This window comes from Procambarus clarkii, chromosome 88, assembly GCF_040958095.1.
Source record: "Procambarus clarkii isolate CNS0578487 chromosome 88, FALCON_Pclarkii_2.0, whole genome shotgun sequence".
NCBI classification, from domain to species: domain Eukaryota; kingdom Metazoa; phylum Arthropoda; class Malacostraca; order Decapoda; family Cambaridae; genus Procambarus; species Procambarus clarkii.
The window spans coordinates 18,596,900-18,614,399 of record NC_091237.1 but is presented as its reverse complement, the minus strand read 5'-3'; the positions used below and the strand labels follow the sequence as shown (position 1 = coordinate 18,614,399).

General features: G+C 41.5%; 1 protein-coding gene across 1 annotated transcript in view; it reads left to right on the top strand.

Moving 5' to 3' along the window:
- Window positions 1–17,500, top strand: part of LOC123748477 (D(2) dopamine receptor) — a 76,157-nt gene that overhangs the window by 58,346 nt on the left and 311 nt on the right. Inside the window, exons 3-4 of the mRNA XM_069317635.1 lie at window positions 4,311–4,549; window positions 8,572–17,500. The exon at window positions 8,572–17,500 is cut by the window's right edge and continues 311 nt beyond it. Of these exons, the coding sequence (XP_069173736.1) occupies window positions 4,311–4,549; window positions 8,572–9,691 (1,359 nt within the window). The 3' untranslated portion in view covers window positions 9,692–17,500. The remainder of the gene's footprint in view (window positions 1–4,310; window positions 4,550–8,571) is intronic.

Genomic DNA, 17,500 nt, shown 5'->3' with positions numbered 1-17,500 from the left:
CTAAAAAATATTTGTTTTCAAATTCCATGTGGCTTTCAAGCATTATTTAAATACATTTTGAGATGGTCTGGGGAGAAGGAACTAGGGCGAGTTCATAGGAAGTTTTAAGCTCAGTATATTGTGCGACCTTTCACCTTCTCTCTACTTCCTGTGGTGATGTGAAGAGTAGCAAGCAAAAGCAACTTTGAAACGACTCTTAAGAGTTAATTTCCAGCAGAGTATATATATATATATATATATATATATTTCCGAGAGAAATTAATTGCCACGTTTTGGATTTGCTGAAGATCAAAAGATTCACATTGGAGAGTAAACTAGAGATATTTGAGTGTTTCAGGTCAAAGGGTTATATTGAGAGGTTATCTTGAGATGATTTCGGGGCTTTAGTGTCCCCGCGGCCCGGTCCTCGACCAGGCCTCCACCCCCAGGAAGCAGCCCGTGACAGCTGACTAACTCCCAGGTACCTATTTACTGCTAGGTAACAGGGGCATTCAGGGTGAAAGAAACGTTGCCCATTTGTTTCTGCCTCGTGCGGGAATCGAACCAGCACCACAGAATTACGAGTCCTGCGCGCTATCCACCAGGCTACGAGGCCCCAGGGTATAGTAAGTCTCCCCTCAAGAGGAAGGATTTGGTCTGTAGGTGACTTCCCCACTGCCATTTCCCCTCACAAGACCTACGAGTCTCCTCCAATTTCGTGTGAGTTTTATTGAAGGGTGAGTGGAGCACCTCCTTCGATGGCGTGTAGGAGGGAGGAGACGTGTCAAGGGTGATGTAGTGAAGTACATGCCAGCCTTTAATGTCCATCCAACAGAAATTCCTGTAGCTTCTCTCGCTCTCCCTGTATTTCAAAATTACAGGAGCATATGTTAAAGTGCATAAACATAGTTCACAGGAGGAGTATTGGTTCGAGTCACTTCCGGGGTGTGAGTTCAGATAGTGAGTATATATATATATATATATATACTCAAGGGTGTGAGTATATATATATATATATATATATATATATATATATATATATATATATATATATATATATATATATATATATATATATACATATATATATATATATATATATATATATATATATATATATATATATATATATATATATATATATACATATATATATATATATATATATATATATATATATATATATATATATATATATATATATATATATACGTCAATAGACAGTTTATATATATATTTCATTTTGCTGTGCAGTAGTTCACTAGAACAACTACGCTAGACGATTTTTCAACCATTTGATTTCATTTAAATTGTAAGATTCTCCCTAAAGGGAGCCGGTCGGCCGAGCGGACAGCACGCGAGACTCGTGATCCTGTGATCCTGGGTTCGATCCCAGGCGCTGGCGAGAAACAATGGGCAGAGTTTCTTTCACCCTATGCTCCTGTTACCTAGCAGTAACATAGGTACCTGGGTGTTAGTCAGCTGTCACGGGCTGCTTCCTAGGGGTGGAGGCCTGGTCGAGGACCGGGCCGCGGGGACACTAAAAGCCCCGAAATCATCTCAAGATAACCTCAAGATAACTAAACTAATGGTTACTATTGGGTGGCCACGAGAACTAAGGCACGCGATGTGTGACCTTATTTGCACTCGAAGGTCCTCCAGCAACTGTGGTCCAGTCCAACCAGTCATCAAAACATTGGTCAAATGCTCGTTAGGTCCGCTACTATACAACCCGTCCTTAGACCGAGTCCATTCCATCCAGCGGTCGACACCAAGAACGCCAGGGGCTCACCATAGCCCGTGCTACTTGCCCCGCTCCTGTGCCAGGTACGTTACGGGCTCACCATAATCCGTGCTACTTGCCCCGCTCCTGTGCCAGGTACGTTACGGGCTCACCATAGCCCGTGCTACTTGCCCCGCTCCTGTGCCAGGTACGTTACGGGCTCACCATAATCCGTGCTACTTACCCCGCTCCTGTGCCAGGTACGTTACGGGCTCACCATAATCCGTGCTACTTGCCCCGCTCCTGTGCCAGGTACGTTACGGGCTCACCATAATCCGTGCTACTTGCCCCGCTCCTGTGCCAGGTACGTTACGGGCTCACCATAATCCGTGCTACTTGCCCCGCTCCTGTGCCAGGTACGTTACGGGCTCACCATAGCCCGTGCTACTTGCCCCGCTCCTGTGCCAGGTACGTTACGGGCTCACCATAGCCCGTGCTACTTGCCCCGCTCCTGTGCCAGGTACGTTACGGGCTCACCATAGCCCGTGCTACTTGCCCCGCTCCTGTGCCAGGTACGTTACGGGCTCGCCATAATCCGTGCTACTTGCCCCGCTCCTGTGCCAGGTACGTTACGGGCTCGCCATAGTCCGTGCTACTTGGAACTTGTTCCGAGTAGCTGAATGTATAACAACAACAACTTAGGTTAGGTTAGGTTAGGTTAGGTTAGGTTAGGTTAGGTTAGGTTAGTGTTTAGGTTAGGTTAGGTTAGGTTACTGTTTAGGTTAGGTTAGGTTAGGTTAGGTTAGTGTTTAGGTTAGGTTAGGTTAGGTTAGGTTAGGTTAGTGTTTAGGTTAGGTTAGGTTAGGTTAGGTTAGGTTAGGTTAGGTTAGGTTAGGTTAGGTTAGTGTTTAGGTTAGGTTAGGTTAGGTTAGTGTTTAGGTTAGGTTAGGTTAGGTTAGTGTTTAGGTTAGGTTAGGTTAGGTTAGTGTTTAGGTTAGGTTAGGTTAGGTTAGGTTAGTGTTTAGGTTAGGTTAGGTTAGGTTAGGTTAGGTTAGGTTAGGTTAGTGTTTAGGTTAGGTTAGGTTAGGTTAGGTTAGGTTAGGTTAGGTTAGGTTAGTGTTTAGGTTAGGTTAGGTTAGGTTAGGTTAGGTTAGGTTAGGTTAGGTTAGTGTTTAGGTTAGGTTAGGTTAGGTTAGTGTTTAGGTTAGGTTAGGTTAGGTTAGTGTTTAGGTTAGGTTAGGTTAGGTTAGGTTAGTGTTTAGGTTAGGTTAGGTTAGGTTAGGTTAGGTTAGTGTTTAGGTTAGGTTAGGTTAGGTTAGGTTAGGTTAGTGTTTAGGTTAGGTTAGGTTAGGTTAGTGTTTAGGTTAGGTTAGGTTAGGTTAGTGTTTAGGTTAGGTTAGGTTAGTGTTTAGGTTAGGTTAGGTTAGGTTAGGTTAGGTTAGGTTAGGTTAGGTTAGTGTTTAGGTTAGGTTAGGTTAGTGTTTAGGTTAGGTTAGGTTAGGTTAGGTTAGTGTTTAGGTTAGGTTAGGTTAGGTTAGGTTAGGTTAGGTTAGTGTTTAGGTTAGGTTAGGTTAGGTGTTTAGGTTCTGTTGGCGATTATTTGTATTTGTAGAATGTGGGTGAAGCATTTACAGCGTTGTGGTTCGAACAAAAGTCGTCAGTGAAGCACTTGTTCCGGAAGTGTTCGGACGTCATCAGTCGTGAGTCGTGTGTGTGTGTAAACAGTTCTTCGTTCATACACAGGCGGGTTTGGCGGGTCCATGGAATGGACTTTGGCCTTTATTTATGAGGACGGGCTGCACTAAATCGCCTTTTTACGAATGGAAAACTCTTTACACACGACTCGCAGAAGATTACATTTGAACTGTCCTCGAACATTGTTCCAATCCTTTAATGTTCCAATCTCACCACCAATAATGTTCCGCTCACTGCAAGAACAAATATCTTCGAACGGAACCTAAATACCTAACCTAGTCCCAACCATGCGAAAAATTCTAATTCAAAATAAGTGGAATTTATATTTGAGAAAATGCAGAATTTTGAATGGACAATCGAGTTAAAATTAGCGAATGTGTCTTTGGGGTCAGCGGCAGCTTGAAGGTGCATGACAGAAGGATGGGTTGAGGATTGGGCACAGCTTAATCACCAATCAATCATCTTGCCTCATAGAAAGGCCAGTCTGGTGGAGCGTGACCTCAGAGACAGAGGCCCTACCACGAGACTTAATCTTTCTCAGCCTAGAAAGCTTTCTATGTCCCGAAGGTACCAATGTCCCGAAGGTACCAATGTCCCGAAGGTACCAATGTCCCGAAGGTACCAATGTCCCGAAGGTACCAATGTCCCGAAGGTACCAATGTCCTGAAGGTACCAATGTCCCGAAGGTACCAATTAAATCTCACTCAAATGGCGCGAAATCTTAACACCTATAATACCCGCATTCATTAATAATTATACAGACGAGGAGTCACAATAACGTGGCTGAAATATGTTGACCAGACCACACACTAGAAAGTGAAGGGACGACGACGACGTTTCGGTCCGTCCTGGACCATTCTCAAGTGATTTGATGATTATCACTCACTGGTCTGATAGTTTCTTCTACCGGCAGGTCCACAACGCTACCGCTGTCTTCATCATCAACCTGACGCTCTCCGATCTGATGTTCGGGGTGTTCAACCTGCCTCTTGCTGCCTCGTTGTTTGGGCATAGAGCCTGGGTACATACGGGCTTCCTGTGCCTACTCTTCCCTATCCTGCGCTATGGGCTGGTGGCAGTATCTGTCTTCACCGTTCTGGCTATCACTATCAATCGTTATGTTATGATTGCTCATCCCAGACTGTACCACAGGTGCGTGATATCTCTCTTATATCTCTCTCTCTCTCTTATCTCTCATATCTCTCTCTCGCTCTCTCCCTTCGTGTAAACAATTGCCTCTTTGCATGTATTTCCCCCTCTACTTGCATGTGTTTAAAGCATCAGTCACTATACCTGCACTATCACCATTCTAATGTGAAAAATCATCATTTTTTTATCAGGCATATTTACAACGATGTTCACCCACTGTTGTTCAACCAATAATGTTCTGTTCACCTATTTTTTCACCCATCTATGCTCACCTGTTCACTGATTGTTATTTATCAATGTTCACATGTTCACCTACAGTTCTTCAGGTCTTTAGATTTTTTTTTATCTATGTGTATTCATTATCATATTCCAGCCATGAAATACATATATTTTATCACGTTTTTATACATATTTACTGAACTAATTACCTTAATTAGTTCAGTAAATATTAGTTTTAATTACTAATTATATATATATATATATATATATATATATATATATATATATATATATATATATATATATATACATATATATATATATATATATATATATATATATATATATATATATATATATATATATATATATATATATATATATATATAGTAATATTTTTGTTATCGGTAATATTCTAAGTGTTATTTTACTATTATAAGTAATATTATTTTTCTTAAGTATTATTGGAAGCAATGGCTTGTAGACTGACGTAAAAAAAAATGTGAAAAGGAGTGATTTTACGGTGGTGGAGCGTTCGAGTCCCGCCCTTCCTCATGAATATATTTCCCAGTTCGATACCCGCCCGATATTTTTCTAATAGCTAGGTAACTTTGAGGTTAAACGGCCCGATACGACAATGGTCACCATCCAAGGGGGACAACCCTCAAATGCTCCTTAATCCAGCAGACGCCTCTTAGTGAATGAATGAATGAATGATAAATGAATGAATGAATGATATTTCAAGCACATTTTACAGCTGACAACGTCTGAACTTCTCTCGTTGCGCTTTGCTCGTTTCACATGTTCGAATTGCCCTACTGTAAGTGCCCTGCCTGCAGCTCCGTCCTCATCAACAAAGACCAAATGCTCGTTAGCCCAATCGCCAAACCCCCTTTGTTTTTTGAATGAAAAACTGTTTACACAAGATTCACAATTGATGCCGTTCGAACATTTTTCGAACAGTGCTTCGCTGGCTGACGACCTCTGTTCGAATCACCCCACTGTAAGTGCTTCACACACACAAGTACTTATACTAATATACAAGTACTTATAATAATTAATTAATTAATTAATTAATTAATTAATTAATTAATAACAGAACTGAAATATTTAACCTCACCTACCCTATGGCTGCTCACAAAACTGTAATATACATTAATATCAAATTATAGTCGAGATAATGTGATTTTTGGTTACATATTAAATAATTGTGGTTATAATTTTATATATAATTATATAATTGTTGGATATTATATATTATACAAAGGCGTCTTTGGGTAGGTCGGAGCTTGGACGAGCATAGGCCTATAGGAGTTTTTTTTTGTAAATTCAGCAACATTTGTTCCTTCAAAATGGCCAAATTTACATTAATCTAATTAATTACCCTCATTCTCTCACCTCCTCCCCCCCCCCCTGTCAGTGAATGAAGAACACTTTATACATTACTCATGTTTCTATCTTTCTTTCTTTCTTTCTTTCTCACTCTCTTTCTCTCTCTCTGTACCCGTCTGCATGCCCCATGGACACGTTCGGAACGCAATGCTGGGTAGGGGTTTGGGGGGGGGGGGTGCTGAGACACTGCCCTTCACTGCATACCCTTTCCTTCACTATCTCCCCTTCTCCTTCACCACCTTCACTACCCATCACTTTATTAAATTTTAAAATCTTTTACACACATGTGTACAAGTGTAAATCTGCGACGATTTACAAAAGTTCTCACTATTTTGCTAGCGTCCTGGAGGCATTGTCAGCTCTTGTCAGAGCTCTCTAGTTGAAGAGTTTACCCAACCTCTTATTGTGATAAAAACGCAATATGTTTTAAGGTGTTGTAGAGCACTGTAGTGTCCTGTGTTTTTGTCAAAGCAATAATTAAGTCAAAGCTAGAGTGTGTGTGTGTGTGTGTGTGTGTGTGTGTGTGTGTGTGTGTGTGTGTGTGTGTGTGTGTGTGTGTGTGTGTGTGTGTGTGTGTGTGTACTCACCTAGTTGTACTCACCTAGTTGTGTTTGCGGGGGTTGAGCTCTGGCTCTTTGGTCCCGCCTCTCAACCGTCAATCAACAGGTGTACAGATTCATGAGCCTATCGGGCTCTGTCATATCCACACACTTTGTGTGTGTGTGTGGGTGTGTGAGCCTCACCTAAACTGTATTTACACAGTCGAACGTTAGCTCCTGAGCCCCGACATACAAGACGCAGCGTATCTAATGCATTGATCACCCACTCTTCTCTCTCTCTCTCTCTGGCCATATTTAGGAATTTTTGTTAAGTATATTTGTTCATTCTGTCTCCTTATAAACCATTCTCTTGTTCAATACAATTATACTATTGACGGTTTTCTGAACTCTGCTCTCTACTTTAACTGAACGTTTCTTATATTCTGTCCATGGACTTTATTGAACAAGGTCTTTATTATATATGGACTTTATTGAACATGGACTTTATTATATATGGGCTTTATTGAACATGGACTTTATTATATATGGACTTTATTGAACATGGACTTTATTATATATGGACTTTATTGAACATGGACTTTATTATATATGGGCTTTATTGAACATGGACTTTATTATATATGGACTTTATTGAACATGGACTTTATTATATATGGGCTTTATTGAACATGGACTTTATTATATATGGACTTTATTGAACATGGCCTTTATTATATAAGGACTTTATTGGACATGACCTTTTATATGGGCTATTATACATGGCCTATATATCGTGTATGGTCTTAATAAAGAATGTATGCTCATTATACGGAAGGATGAGTGTTGGGATAGTAGGATGAGTGTTTGGATAGTAGGATGAGTGTTGGGATAATAGGATGAGGGAAGAGATAGTTGGATGAGTATTGGGATAATAGGATGAGTATTGGGATAGTAGGATAAGTGAAGAGATAGTAGGATGAGTGTTGGGATAGTAGGATGAGTGTTTGGATAGTAGGATGAGTGTTTGGATAGTAGGATGAGTGTTTGGATAGTAGGATGAGTGTTTGGATAGTAGGATGAGTGTTTGGATAGCAGGATGAGTGTTTGGATAGTAGGATGAGTGTTTGGATAGTAGGATGAGTGTTGGGATAGTAGGATGAGTGTTTGGACAGTAGGATGAGTGTTGGGATAGTAGGATGAGTGAAGAGATAGTAGGATGAGTATTGGGATAGTAGGATGAGTGTTTGGATAGTAGGATGAGTGTTGGGATAGTAGGATGAGTGTTTGGACAGTAGGATGAGTGTTGGGATAGTAGGATGAGTGAAGAGATAGTAGGATGAGTATTGGGATAGTAGGATGAGTGTTGGGATAGTAGGATGAGTGTTGGGATAATAGGATGAGTGAAGAGATAGTAGGATGAGTGTTGGGATAGTAGGATGAGTGTTGGGATAGTAGGATGAGTGAAGAGATAGTAGGATGAGTATTGGGATAGTAGGATGAGTGAAGAGATAGTAGGATGAATGCTGCGATAGTAGGATGAATATGCTCAAGTTCAGTATTCAACAGTCATCATCACCATAATTGCTTACCACTATTATAAGTTAAATTGTTTCATCATCTCTATGAGCACCATAGCTTAATATAACTAAGTAATTATTTGGCACTTTATAAATCTGAGAGGATATAATTCATATATATTTTTGGCTAAGTTATATATTAACAATGTGTTGTTGTTTTTTAATTCGCTCATTGTTTATTTTTTCTAATCTCAAAGTAATTATTAGTTCGGGAATTAGCACATAGATGGCGGTGTGATAGCATTAAGGAGGAAGTGGCCAATTGTGGTGTTATGATAACCTAATGTGCTCGTTACAGGCTGTACACTCGGACGTGGTTGGCTATCATGGTCGTGGCGACGTGGATAGGTGCCTTTGGAGCCCTGGTGCCTACGCTGCTAGAATTCTGGGGCACCTTTGGCCTGGACCCGGCGATTGGCTCCTGCACCATCTTACCCGATCGGGACGGAAACTCGCCCAAGGAGTTTCTCTTCGTCTTCGCCTTTGTGCTGCCCTGTGTGGCCATCTGCGTCTGCTACGCCCGCATCTTCTGCATCGTGCATAGAGCGGATAAGAAGAGCCACAGCCACAGTCAGCATTTTCTCAAGGTTAACGGCAAGCGTCACAAGAATGTTGCTTCGCCTTGTACGGCTGATCCACCGACGTTGCAGACCCTTCATGCAACTCCGCTACACGATCGTCTCCAGCTTGAGACGCTCGTCAAGCTCTCCACCAGCAGTAATTCCGTTAAGGTGGAGATAGTTGAGCCACAGGAGGAGTCTCAGAAAAATGAGGAGAGCTCGTTAGACGGTAATGGAAGGGGGGGCTGTGGGAGCAAGGAAGGCACGCGGACGCCATCTCCTGAAACCACTCCTGCAGGAATGACCACTGACGCCAGTTCGTTGCTGAAGACGGAAGCCAATGGCTTTTCCGGTCATTCTTCAAACGAGGGAGTTGGCGCCTCGTCAGCGGCCTGCTCTCCTATCCGGATAAGTCCTCCAACGGCGCCTGAATCTCCCGCTTCAGTGAAGTCGGATAGAAAAATAAGTACCAACATCGAGAGACGGCCGTCCACTATATCCGGCCGTGGTGGCACTTTCAGCCACCTCCGTGGCACTTTCCGAAGGACACGCGCCGGTTCCTTCATTGCCAGACAACCTACATTGAGTGCCAAGGACCGGCGTCTCCTGAAGATGATCCTAGTGATCTTCTTGTCATTCGTAGCGTGTTATCTACCCATCACGCTCGTCAAGACCTTCAGTAAGGATGACAACCCCGTGCTAAACATCCTGGGTCTCCTCCTTATCTATCTAACCACCTGTATCAATCCTATCATCTACGTGGTGATGTCTTCGGAGTACCGTCAAGCCTACGTCAGCCTCCTGACCTGCAAGCGTGACCACGATCCCGCTAATCGCTCCGTCACTAAAATTTCCTGAAAGCGGTCCAAGCCGCCTATGGTATTATCTCAGCCTCTCAAGACATCGAAATGCGTCATAACAGTGTCTCCAGCTGAGTAGACTTCGTTACCAACCAGGTGGCGCTCTGTGTTTAACATTTCATCCAAATCATTCACTAAGAACATTTATGAGTGTTAATAAGCAACAAAAGTTATGGTTATATTCAGCGCTTTTTTGTGTGTGTACACACACACAAGTTTTACAATATTTCACGTTGTGTTAAAGCCAGTGTTTGCAGGCGATGAGTCACAATAACGTGGCTAAAGTATGTTGACCTGACCACACACTAGAAAGGTGAAGGGACGACGACGTTTCGGTCCGTCTTGGACCATTCTCAAGTCGATTGTCTTGACTATTCCCACAATCGACTTGAGAATGGTCCAGGACGGACCGAAACGTCGTCGTCCCTTCACCTTCTAGTGTGTGGTCTGGTCAACAAAGCCAGTGTTTACTTCCAGGGTCCAACAGAGATTCGTTTGATAAACCAGCTCTCCTGCCTTCCTGTACAGATCTATGTGTCACGTCTTCAAAAGAAAAAGAGTCGACCAATGCTCACTATACTGTTACGGAGTTTACAATTCTCTCTTGCGTCGTTATACCTTTGGTTTACTCTGTAATGATAACTTGATCTAGTATATCTCCTCTGAATGTGATATGCCAGAGAGCCTCACACTTAGTCACACAGTCACACACTCAGCTACAGACTCACCCACACACTCACCCACACACTCAAGCAACACACTCAAGCAACAGCTCATGAAACAACTCTTTTGGGAGAAGAGTTTGGAAAAAAAGTGTATTAGAGCTAGGATTAATGACTGTTTTACACTGAAGTACAGCAGAATACAGTAGAAGGCGCCTTACTAACGTCTCTCTTGCTGACGGGTCATCAGAATTACAGGCAATTATAGGTAATTACAGAATTACCTTGTATGTTTTGAATTAACGTCTCTCATCCTCAAATTACACACCTGGGGCCAGATTCACGAAGAAGTTACGCAAGCACTTGCGAACCTGTACATCTTTTCTCAATCTTTAGCGGCTTTGTTTACAATTATTAAACAGTTAATGAGCTCCGAAGCACCAGGAGGCTGTTTATAACAATAACAACAGTTGATTGACAACTTTTCATGCTTGTAAACTGTTTAATAAATGTTACCAAAGCCGTCAAAGATTGAGGAAAGATGTACACGTTCGTAAGTACTTGTGTAACTGCTTCGTGAATCTGGAACCTGTTTTATGGTGAGCAAAAGCGCCTGCGACCTCGGCCAATATTCGCGTCTACAAACTAGAGGCTTTTCGCTGTTTTTCTTTAAGTAAGGCGGAAAAAATATCCTTAATTTGGGAAGCCAAAATCGAATGGATCATTAGAATACTAAACGTAGCTCCACAGGGATAAATTCTGTATCTGATATAGTGAAGGAAAATCTTTATATTTTAGTAAAGAAATTAATTAACCTACGAGCCATAAAGGAAATCAAAGAAAAGCCACACCAGAATTTATGTCATTAATAATGGCTGACGCGATATTGGATGATAAATTCCTCGTTATCAATTTCCGGTATTTCTTCCTCAGGTCTCGTCTCTCCTTCCTTTCTCCTGTCCTCCAAATCTTTATTATCATTCCCTTCTCCTTCCTCCAAACCGGAAGACGCGGCTGCAAACAACAGAGACGCAACGACAAAGACGCAAGGCAATTCATGCGTCTTAGCCAAGATAAAAAAAAACGCACAGCACAATCAATATTCCCGAGAAAATAGCACATGCGTAGATGGAAGACACATGTGACGTGAGACACATCAGGAAAAGACACATACACACACACGCAGGACAAAGAGGAGAATGGACACATGACACATAGAGGCTGAGACACGCTTCAACACATAATTAAGAACCGTTGTCATTACAGAGTAAAGTCGTTTTGGTGTTTCAGTGTTGATACATATGTACATTTTACATTTTTGAAGCTAAATTATCGATGTATTTTTGCTCGCTCGTGTTGACAAGATGTGTGTGTGTGTGTGTGTGTGTGTGTGTGTGTGTGTGTGTGTGTGTGTGTTCAGATAACAGCAACAGCATTCTGGCAAAGCAACATCAGTTCTCTACGAACGTTGGAGCTGCAAGCTTCCCAATACAGCTGATAGGAAGTATCAAGCTCCCCTATACGAGAGACGACACACACACACACACACACACACACACACACACACACACACACACACAAACGTGGGATTCACTGCCCTCTACTTACAGTGACTCTCAAAATGCAGAACAAAATTTTGTCCAAAGAAATGAATAATGTAGAAAATCCCGTTAATTTAGAAAACATGACAAATCCCGGTTTTCAGAAACCAAAAATCAATGTGCTGAAGGCATTGACTTTAAGAAAAGAAAATACTTATTATGTCATTCAATTTAGTATTACGGTAAATACAATTGTTGTGTATAAAACAAAGATATTATGTATTGGTCTGTATTTTTATAACTTAGATGATTGTATGTTTTGTATAGATCAGGGAAGCATGTCTTCATGCTTCCCTGATCATGTCAATGTTCTTTAAGGAACTTTTTTATGAGGTTCTGAAATCAGAGAAATATTTTGGAACTTTATGCTGAAGTTTTGGGTTATTGAGAATTATGCGTGAAATTGTTATGGGCTGAGATATTTACATGAAATTGTTATATGCTATTGAGTTAATGAGAAATATATATGAAGTTGTTGTGGATTTAGAAATATACATGAAATTGTCGTAAGTTATTGAGAAACTATACATGTAACTGTTGGGGGGGGTTGCTGAAAAGCATACACGAAAAGCCACTTCAACTATGTATACAATTTATACATCTCTTGTACGGCATTTACTTTTCACAATTATGCTATTTTGATTTTGATCAAGTGATGGCATTGTGCTTGTAATGTTATACACGAGTATATAGTGATGTTCATTCCGTTATGTGTGTGTGTGTGTGTGTGTGTGTGTGTGTGTGTGTGTGTGTGTGTGTGTGTGTGTGTGTGTGTGTGTGTGTGTGTGTGTGTGTGCACGAGAGAGACAAAACTCTAACCATTCTCTTTAAATATTTTACATTTTCCTGAACGCCATCGAGTTAGATGAGTCGCTCACTAAGTATGATTAGTGACGGTAATTACACAGAGTTAAGAATTATGCCCCGAGAAGGGATAGGATATTTTGGACAATGTCAAGAAACCAATGATCGGTTTGAGGTCATTTCCAGATCCTAAGAGGTTAAGTGTCTGTAGGTAACCACACAATAGGTTCAACTAGGCCAGCAAGAGGGTCAGAAACAGCTTGATCTCACCCCCCTTTCCCCTGAAGACACTATTGGTTAGGTCCTAAACGCCATTTGTCTCTATAATATTGCATTTAAAGATATATATATATTAAAGTAAATTATATATTTCGGTGAATTTGTGTTGATGAGCCTATTTGGCTTATCGAAGAGACGTGCAGCGCCTACAAGTGTCTTTTGAAGTTTATCATACATATTGAACCCCATGTCCCAAATTTGGATCATGCAGATCACGTTCCTTCAAGTTCAAGTTCAAGTTCAAGTATGTTTATTGAGATAAGACGTTCCTTCAATATTCAGAGTCAACCAATTCATACTTTCCAACATTCTCGCGACTTTTCTACAAGTAAACGAATCTAACAGAGTTAGTGTATAAACTAGCATTAAACTCTATTGACCTCAATTATATTTCCAATAAATAACTTGCATGAAGCTATTTTTCTTACCTTTGTTCCAAATCAGTAATTATTCAAACTGTGATAAAGCATTAAATAAAGTAGATCTTGGTAATAGAATGATTAGTTTGATAACACAGGGATTACTATTATTAGCATAACGATATACATAGGCATATGCTAGCTTACAATACACTAGCACTGATATGAGTAGGCAGTCTGGTGGGGGTTGGATAGGCTGTCTTGGGGAGGCGAGGGTAGATTGACTAGTGTGTAAGCTATCTGGAAGGATAGGCTGTCTGAGAGGGGGGGCGTGGGTAGATTGAATGGTGGGTAAGCTGTCTGGAAGGATAGGCTGCCTGGGAGAGGGGGGGGGCGTGGGTAGGCTGTCTAGTGAGAAAGATGTCTGGTGATTGGTGTGCAATGACAACCCAATTAACTCCGCGTCATTACCACAAACAAGTCAAAGTGTGTAAAGGTCAACTCACAGGTCCACATACCTATAAACTCCTCCTCATGAGGAGCTCAACCACTTGGGCTGGACGGTAGAGCGACGCTCTCGCTTCATACAGGTCGGCGATGTTCAATTCCCGACCGTCCAAGTGGTTGGGCACCATTCCTTCCCTCCCCCCCCCCCCGTCCCATCCCAAAATCCTTATCCTGACCCCTTCCCAGTGCTATATAGTCGCATTGACTTGGCGCTTTCCCGTGATACTTCCCTTCCCTTCCTCCTCATAGGGGAGGGCAGCCATCTTAAACACACATGTTCCCTTCAGATGTAAATTCAACTGTAATGTTCTTCCCCCTAAAAAACATCAACAACTCATCTTGTTCACTGTACAAAACCATCCAGTAATCTGGCCTGAGATAGCTGTTTGCACTTGAATGGTAAATTCCCTGTTATATGAAATATTAACACTTTTAAACTCTATACATTTTTTTTCGTCTCCTTTCAAACCGTTTATAAAATACTGTATACATGTCTCTGTGTGTGTTTGATTATGTGATGTTTTAAATATACGTGAAGAGAAAGGGGGGCCTGTTTATCCAAGCCGGTCTATAGTCTCTTAAGAAAAAAAAAACCTTTTTGTAAACAGAGCCATTTTCACTCGCGTTCATTTCAGGATAAAAATCAAAGAGTTGGGGGGGCTATCAGCCCACATATCCCAGGATTATAATCATACTCTCCACTACAAACATCATTGATTCCTCCCCCCCCTCCCCCTTTCTACATTACCGTAAACTCTTTCCGTAATCAATAACATCAATTCAAAAAAGTGTCGTCCGTCAAATCTTTTCGTACTGTTTGTAAAATCCAAATATTTTCTTGTTGTATGTAAAACAAAAATCCCTCAATTTCATGCTTTACAACCAACAAACTACTATTACACCCCCGAACAATGTTATACAAGCTCAAGTTAGAAGGAATGAATTACATTTTAGATATCTTTCAGGCGATAACGGTTTCAAGATAATGTCATACAGTGTAATCGCCCTTTTTTTGGAGTTGAAACCTGTTTCCCCTTATCACGAGTCGTTTTGCTGTGCTGCATTGTTAACTTGGTATCGCATGCTGTGTAAACAATCTTCCAGACTTGTTATCTTTGAAAACAACGTTTCAGGTGCCTCCTGCCATCTTCTTCTTGAGGTTATCTTGAGATGATTTCGGGGCTTTAGTGTCCCCGCGGCCCGGTCCTCGACCAGGCCTCCACCCCCAGGAACCAGCCTGTGACAGCTGACTAACTCCCAGGTACCTATTTACTGCTAGGTAACAGGGGCATTCAGGGTGAAAGAAACTTTGCCCATTTGTTTCTGCCTCGTGCGGGAATCGAACCCGCGCCACAGAATTACGAGTCCTGCGCGCTATCCACCAGGCTACGAGGCCCCTCATGCCATGGAAATAATTTTTTGCAGATTTGCTCCAGTGTGTAAAATATATTTATATATATATATTTCAGATGCACTCTGGTATGTAAACATCTTTCCAGGTGTCCTACGCAATGTTAAACTTTCAACTTTTGACGCAAAATTTGACGCAATATAACGAGGTTGTTACATTGCATCAAATTTTGCGCATTGCGAAGGGCAGCTGTAGTGACGCGTGATAAGATTCCCTCACGACACTAGATAAGACATGCTCCATCATTTGAGGATAATGAAGGAGTTAAGACGCTCCACGGCCTTCGTAGTGTGTATTTTCTCCAGCAAGCTGTGAATAGTTTTAAGATAAGATCTCAGTGATGCCTAATTGTTTTGAGGAAGCTTTTCCAGGAAGCTGCGAGAGAGATAAACAGAGATAAACAGAGATAAACAGATAAACAACAGACCGATGTTAATAGAGGTTTCAAAGAGGTTGTCGAGAGTGTGGACGAAACCTTGTCATATCGGACACTATAAGAATTCTCTGGCAAATCACTATTGCTCAAACGTTGCTACAACGTTTGAGCAAGTTTTAACACCTAACCAGTTGTAACAACGTTCCAATACGTCATAGAAATATTATAACAAGATGTAACACCTTTATTACAAGTTGTAACAACGTTCCAATACGTCATAGAAATATTATAACAAGATGTAACACCTTTATTACAAGTTGTAACAACGTTCCAATACGTCATAGAAATTTTATAACAAGGTGTACCATCTTTATTACAAGTTGTAACTAGCGGAAAATACGCCAGTTACAACTAGCGTTGTGTTTGCAAGGAAGTTAGTAGGACTTGAAGGGAACTTGAGGACAAGGAGCTGGGATAGGACAGAGGGAAAGAACGATGTCCAACCACTTTGGGCAATCGGGGATCGAGCGATGACCTGCAAGAAATGAAGCAATCTCTATACCGATCATTCTAAGTGGCTGAACTTTAGTAGCAATAGATCTGCATTCGCTCGGAACCAAAATGGAAAGTCTTGTGAAGAATAACGGAGGACTTTTAGCAAGACGGAACGACTGAATATGAACGACCATTCCGGTTAAGACAGTGTATACCTCTCTCCTTGTCCCTTATGTAGCCCGCGCCGAGAGGTGATACTGGCACAGCAAGAGACTGAAGATGTTATATACCCAGCTAGTTCCAGCATCCACGGCATCCTTTCATCACCCATACAACGGTCTCATCTCGATATATATATTTTTGCAGTTATCAGTGAATCTTACGATTGTGCCGTGTTTTATCTCCTCGTGTTCTTTAAGTCTTATCTTCCGTAGTAGAGAGACAACATTATTGGGTTTTCTTTTCCAAAAGATGTGATGTGACTTAAATTGATGGGAAAGCTGTGAATAGTTTTGAGATAAGATCTCAGTGATGCTTAATATTTTGAGGCGCTGTTCAGGGAAGCTGCGAGAGAGGAAACAGAGATAAACAGAGATAAACAGATAAACAACAGACCACATAGAGACAAACAACGACGAAGCCAAGAAAGCTAAAAACCAGTGACAAAGAAATGAATGAATGAATTACCAGGGGAAAGCGCCAAGCCATTACGACTATATAGCACTTGGAAGGGGTCAGGATAAGGATTTGGGATGGGACGGGGAGGGGAGAGGAATGGCGCCCAACCACTTATGGACGGTCGGGGATTGAACGCCGACCTGCATGAAGCGAGACCGTCGTTCTACCGTCCAGCCCAAGTGGCTAGTGACAAAGGAAAACCATCAGGGTTATAATCACAGGCCAGAGAAGCCATCATCAGTGTGTTGACACACACAAACTACCCCACAGTCGATAACAATACCCCAAAAAACTGGCAATGGTTCGAGACACATTCAACGTTGATGACGTTGGCGCGACGTCGAACTGACGTTAGCTCCACGTCGAAATGACGTTGCTCCTGGCTACTGCTCCCCACTGAGACATGTTTCAGGAACATTAACCTACATTCTCACCATTTCCACTACACAAAAAAAAAAAAAAATTACCCACAAATTCTCCCCAGGGCCTCCCCCCCCCCCCCCAAGCTATCCTCACACTAAATGCATCATATATATTTAAAAAAAGCGTTCGAAATGAATGCCTCAATATAATGGTAGAGCATTGGAAGTGTTCGGAATTCTGTACTAATGGTAATCTGGATAGATAGATAAGGG